This window comes from Varroa jacobsoni, unplaced genomic scaffold (genome assembly GCF_002532875.2).
Source record: "Varroa jacobsoni isolate VJ856 unplaced genomic scaffold, vjacob_1.0 scaffold_979, whole genome shotgun sequence".
NCBI lineage: Eukaryota > Metazoa > Arthropoda > Arachnida > Mesostigmata > Varroidae > Varroa > Varroa jacobsoni.
In genome coordinates, this window is record NW_019213881.1 from 145,265 (window position 1) to 151,773 (window position 6,509).

The following is a 6,509-nucleotide window of genomic DNA, read 5'->3' on the forward strand; positions in this document are numbered from 1 at the left end:
GAAAAAATTACTTTCAAATCAGTTGAGATTGAGCACTTCAATCCTGTATCTCTTCGGCAAGAGAGAAATCATCTATTAAATTCTCAAGCTGCGCTTGTTTATTTTTGCAGTGAATATCATCACAAAAACTTTTTTATCTACTCTTAGGCTCACAGTTTATAAGGCTATATATTTATACATAATTCATCAAAGGAACGCACAGTGGAAGCGGTATGAAGATCTGTTTTTTCCTGACTGTTTTTTGGGAATAACGCATTCCGGAACCATGTTATTGATTTTCTAACTTAACTCTACGCCTGCTTTGCCCGAACTATCGATTTACTCCCTTTTTGACTTCCTACAAAAAAGATTTAATTTTGTAAAATGGAGCCACTGTGCTATTTATATATTTAGTTTGTTCTGGACATTTCACTTTTTCTCCTTTTGTGCTAGATATTTCGCTTGCTAAACTCTGCTTAAAGAGAGTCAAGGTCAATCAAGATTATCTTATTAATAGCATCATGTACACTTAATTAATTGCCACATTCATCACAACTATATTCTTACTAAACCATCGCGTAGATTCGTTAATATGTAATTATAGGCGAATATTCAAGTTCGTGGGACCATGGTCGGTCTCTTGCTTCTACTCCAAAGAACAGCATTCTCAATACTCTTTCATACACTCTTTCAGCACGTTTACAATGCTACCTATTCCTCTTGAGGGGTACCGAAGTCTAGGGATGAAGATAATCATTACTCTTCAATAGCTCCATCCAGCCCAATGATATATACCCCACAGCCCCAGCACATCCCAGGACACAGTCGACTGCTTCCATATGATCAGCCTACCGAGCCGTGAACATACTAGCAAACTACATCGTTGGGACCAAAAAATGGGGTTGTCAGCTATTGAGTATTCGATTCATAATAATAAATAGGCGTCCGGCTAAATGGGTCTTCTAGAATCGACGCTGTGATTGCTGTTCAGCCCGAATGCAGGGACGACGCTCAAAAACAACTATCCCATCATCATTTGCACGCCAGATAACTGGAACTCTTCAATTTGTCCCCCTAGACGGTGGGCTAACCAGAATCACTCCGTCGCCTCGGACAAACAACATCGGTATGGAGCGGCGTGACGTTTTATAAACTTCCTCGTAAGTCTCCTCGTCGATTTCAACCGTTGTCACAGTTTCCTCCACCTGAATGACCAGAGAACGGTCCGTCAATATATAGCACTTTACGGTAGAGAAACATCCACAAAAACAGCGACTCGATTTGGTTCGAACGAGGCCTTCGATAACGAAAACTGACTTATGATTAATGTAACTTAGTTTTACTCGCGCGATACAGAAGCATAAGGATGTCTAGAAAATGGTACGTGTACCTTATTTCTACGATGCTTGTTTATGTTTGTATGCGGTAAAGCAAACAATTGATGTTTGTAGAATTATTTTGTGCACATAGACATATAATTCGGTTTCTTTCTAATCGAATTTTAGTTATACACTTATATGTTGGTCCAATGAAATTGGTGCTTCAAAATATGCAAATGTGCAGTAAAACATTTTGTGCGATACAAAAGAAAAAGGATTATAAATAGTATGTATCACTTTTCTATTCATATATCTAGGTAGGTATAACATAAAATACTTACATCTCCAAGGACCATGTTAAGATGTTGGTCGTAAGCATGTAATCTACCCCGAAGTTCGCGTTCGTGTCGCATTTTAACATATACGCGTTCATCGAGAGACAATCGAACCATGTCTAGCGGCTCGTTCATCACGCTGGGCGCTGCCAGTAGTGCAAATGCGTAAATACAGTACAATTCAAAATACAGATACTGTCACTAGGAGCCCATATACTTCGAACATGTCTACTTCCAGAGCGAAATAAGAAATGTATAGCGCCTATGCTGCTGTGGTGCAGTTTGTCTGATCTTAATGCAATACTGCTATTCCTAATTAAATGCTAAGTGTAAGATGCCAGGCATATTCCGCGAGAGTAGATTAAACACGTTGCGACTATTGCATTTATACATAATATGTAAAATGTATAACGTAACCGTACAGTCTCGCTAAATGCTTTTTGCTCACTGAATTATGTAGGCAAGAGTAAGCTAATTACTTACCGGAAGCATTTTCTGTCTCATCCGTCATTTTCGGTAGAATTTCTGTTTAGACGTTACCAAACTTCAGGTATACCTACTGAAAATCGAACAAATTAACTTCAGTAGCGCTACGTCTTTTTGCGTTCTGTTTGTTATGTACACAAATCACAATGAGCGTCGTCTGTAAGATCTGCCAAACATTGTTTCCTAAGGTTGCTCTAAGTGCCCTTGCCAATAAGACTGAAACAGCCCATGAAAAGTAACTTCCTAATTGAAACTTGATAGAGCTCCAAGGTTATAGATCGGAGAAACTAAGCACGAAAAGAAAATCGGCAAAATGTAGCTATCAGCAGTAGTGTTAATTGCACTAATTTGTGTATGATGCAAGCGCAGGCAGCGCCCTCGCCCAGCGCCATGTAAAAATAGCGTGAGCCTATTGTACGCACCGAAACACAATAGCAATAGAAGTTAGTCGTTAATCGTTTACCCGGCGATTTTCCTTATTGACAGTAAAGAGGATGCACTTTCTTCTTCTAGCAAACGATTAGTCAATAAATTACCAACCACGAACGGTAATTAATTTTTCCCTAATAAATTACAGGACGTCGCACTGCTTCTCTCCACAAAACACAATACTCTTTAAACGAAACAAAAACAAATCTTTTACTAAGTAGTACGAATCCATCGAAAAACTAATTTTATCGCTTCTCGCAAGGTCACCATCAGCGATCCTCCAGCCAATATTCGCTCGAAGAGATTATTCTAATGGCTGTTGCTACCGGCATTCGCGACGTAGAAGTGGACCGATTCGCAATGTACCTGTTTTTTTCCGTTCACAGTCAAATTTACGCGCTTTTATTTTGCTTCGAAATTCAGTGTTTCGCTATTCGGTATTCGGCCGTTCGAAATTATTCGTCGTCCCAGCATCGAGCAGTGTCATGGCTGATTTACGGATGTTTGGTGCTGCATTTGCGACTGCTACCATCGTCGGCAGTATTCGTAGTAGCCAACAATAGAAGGGCCATGATCGTCTGAGCGATGGTGCTTTCGTGTGTGTCTGTGTGTTCGATTCGTTGTCAACGAGGACGAGTCGTTAGAAGTAATTTTTCGAGTAGTCAATTGGATTTCACCCCGTCAACGGCGGCGGTAAGCTTACCAATAGTTATGGGGCATCGCGTAGTGATCTATATATATGTACTATCTGTACTACAATCCGTTCGTTCGCGAAGTTGTGCCCAAAATTCATAGGCATTTTTCATCCGCAAGCAAATGTCTTAGCTATCCCATATATTACTCTGACTACTTATGGTGCAGAATAATTTGTTCCTTTTGAAGACTGCGAATCTGGGGCTGAGCTATGCGTATGTATCTCACTGCATCGTATACTCCGATGGGTTGCGTCTTCCCTGCAAAGCGAACAGACGGATGCATAGAAATCGGATAGTCCAACATGTATATACATATGTTAAATCCACAACATACAACAATAATAGTGAAGGAATGAATGAGTTGTTTACGTAGATTTTTGTATGGGAACCGTAATTGGCGGTTCGTTACCATTATTTGCGTTACTATTGTTACGGCTTGGGCTAATCATTTGTACGCTCCGAGGTGTCCATACGATGAAAACAGAAAATAAGGAATTAATTATGTAGAACAAAGCGACTATGAGATTAGGTAGAGCAGTTCACTAGTAGAGCCATTTGCAGCTATTGTTGATAATTCAAGTAATAGTATCAATAATTAACGACTTCGCAGCTAACGTTACGCACCAGTTGATACAGAGAATAATGACGTAAGTGATAGATAATACTATATATTACGTTTGTTGGTTGTCGTATAGATATACAATTTTTACTACCGATGTTATATCGAAGTTTTTGTTTCAATGAGCTCGTCAGGCTTTCTGTTCTTACTCAGGCAGTTGAATGTTCGGTTTTGTTTTTGTGTGGATAATGGCTACGTTCATTTTTGTCGTTACGACACCAGCCATCTAGAGACAGTGTAAGGGCACAGCGCTGAGCTGTTGTTAAGTCCAACTGGCCAGCGAGCGAGTATCATATATAAATAGAAAAAACACGCTTAACTGCATGGCTTATTGCGAACGACCTATGCAAAACAAACTAAGCAAGTTTCAGCCTAAACGTACATGTATCTGCGTGAAAACTTAGTTTTCAGGAGTAGAGAATTCGGTAAATAGTGAGCCTATCGTACAGGTTGCCAACGTGGTTCTAAGTAAATCCTGAGTGGGACGAGACATTCTAAGAATAAACGTCACATCGAAACAGCGCTTTAATGGTGTTATCGACCTTGTGTGAAAGTAACGAGCAAAAACAAGCAAGCTGATTACCGTCTCACTCCCACAAATGTAATCTCGGTGTCTTCACTGATAAAAACTTAATTAATAGCATGAAAGAATGCGATTATCCTCGAAGGTAATACAATGAAGTTTTAAATGAAGAATAATACAGGCCAATACGCACCTGCACAAGCGCTCAAGAAAGAAGAATCACGTAAGCCCAGCCAAATAACGTGAAAAGCGACTAGATGTCCATTGACTAATGACGGGGTTGTTGCACAATACTTTGGAAGTGGTCAGAAGATAAACAGGTGCTGATTTTTCTTCGCGACGACTAATGTGATAAAGAAAATCGAGATCAGCAAGCTATGTAAAATGTATTTATTCTACGTAGTTTGCGAAGACAGCCGTTTTTCGCTGAAGATTGTTAAATCTTTTCGGTAGTTTTACCATACGTCTGAACTAAGAAGATTGAACAGTAAATAGTACACGATAAACTGAGTTCGGTTATAAATTTTAGACATGATAGTAACATAAATGCGATTTACTATCACGTGAAAACATCGCCATGAGTTAGTCTGCGAGGCGGGCGGTGTATGACTATGAAGAAAGGCTCTTAGGCACACTCTAATTTAAAGGAGAATATCTGCAGCTCATTATTATATAAAGTATGGATGCCTATTACTTTGTTGGTGAAAGGGGCGCTTTGAAAGTGATTTTGACTTAAGACAATGATAGAGTTTCGCAATTAAGCGGTCAAATAACGGAATTAATAGAAACGTGTCCTATCGAGGTAAACAAAAGGGAAATGGTCAAAGAGGATTAAGGCAAAAATACGATAGCTGTTGAAGGAATATTTTTTCCGAAAAATGGCATTACTAGGTACTAGTACTAGGTTGCTCGCGACAGCCACTGGTTAAGTTAAATTCACGTTGCATAATCCACATGTATCTTAAGTATGAGACGAAGCTTATTCAGTGTTTAAAAGGCCGTTTATAGGCCGCAGGTTTATAGCATGCGCATTGACCGGAAAGTTGTTTACTTTTATAACGAGGACCTTAATTTTTACCACTTTAAGCTAATTAGGCTTACCTTCTTACCTAATACAACAACTAAAACGAATTAAGGGGCAACTAATAGTGGAACGTGTTCTTCCTGTGTTTTGAATATAGCCATAATTCCATAATGCCAGTATTAAACAAAAATTCTACGATATCGCAAACGGATTGATCATGGTATTGGATCAAACTTCTTGTTGGGGCTATAGACGGGTGAACGTGTGTTTAATCAGAACAGGTAGGTAGAATAGATTCTACTAGGTACATCTCCTTTTACCTTTTTTCAGAACGAACGCTTATTCGATCGTTGAAGCCGCTCGTCTTGGAGATACAACATACAAGCCAACCAGAGTGATAATCGTTGTAAATAATATTTACAATGGCAGCTAATTTAGGTTTGGGGATCAATAAAAGTAAATCTGGGTTATTAGAGACAATTGGATTTCATTAAGCTATCAGTGTAGCCAAGTGTCATGGATTCTTTTACGCTAATAATTATCTGGCTTGCTTTCCGCTGAAATTGGTTGAGATATTGCAGTCACAGTTGTGAGTTTGACGTTGTAGTGACAAATATAGCTTAATACCGAGCGCCCGATACAGGGGCTGAATATGATTTGAATTATGATTTGTATATTAGTGATCCTAGCTGGTTATGTCTGTTTTTATAATAACCCCGCTGAGCCAGTAGTGTCATTATTAACTATTAAAAACTCGTTGTTTTTGAACCAGAAAAAAATAATTGTTCGACGAAAAAAACTTTGTGCAATTTTTGCTTAATAATATTAAGAAAACCGCGCATAATTATCGACGGAAATAACGACCCAGAATAAATCACTTGCGATTCTTATTATCTAATTCAATTATGTCCGGTTTTATAATATTTATCAATGTAGGAAGATTTAGTTATTTCGTCGTTGCAATGGTCAAAACACGAATAACATTACAGGAGTAATTCCCTGTAGGAAAAATTATGAGATACTCCCATAGCCCGTCGTCGGTCTTTCCTTTTCTATATATATATATATTATATATTATAATATATATATATATAGAAAAG

At 38.6% G+C, this 6,509-nt stretch overlaps 2 protein-coding genes across 8 annotated transcripts in view; one reads left to right on the top strand and one right to left on the bottom strand.

The window, feature by feature from the left end:
• Nucleotides 1–75: 75 nt before the first annotated feature.
• On the bottom strand, nucleotides 76–2,633 carry LSm3 (U6 snRNA-associated Sm-like protein LSm3). 2 transcript variants are annotated; one of them, XM_022842294.2, is made up of 4 exons: nucleotides 2,542–2,633; nucleotides 2,117–2,192; nucleotides 1,640–1,779; nucleotides 76–1,184 (listed from the first exon to the last, which is right to left on the bottom strand). In XM_022842294.2, the coding sequence occupies exons 2-4, from the start codon at nucleotides 2,142–2,144 to the stop codon at nucleotides 1,041–1,043; spliced, it is 312 nt and encodes a 103-aa protein (XP_022698029.1). In that variant the 5' UTR covers nucleotides 2,145–2,192; nucleotides 2,542–2,633; the 3' UTR covers nucleotides 76–1,040. The 2 variants fall into 2 exon arrangements, with proteins under 2 accessions (XP_022698029.1, XP_022698030.1); XM_022842295.2 differs by having other exon boundaries at nucleotides 2,583–2,601.
• Nucleotides 2,634–2,934: 301 nt separating this feature from the next.
• Nucleotides 2,935–6,509, top strand: part of Usp20-33 (Ubiquitin specific protease 20/33) — a 22,806-nt gene continuing 19,231 nt past the window's right edge. For all 6 annotated transcript variants that reach the window (XM_022842285.2, XM_022842284.2, XM_022842287.2 and 3 more), the window contains exon 1: nucleotides 2,935–3,241. The gene's annotated coding sequence lies outside the window, so the exon portion shown is untranslated. The remainder of the gene's footprint in view (nucleotides 3,242–6,509) is intronic.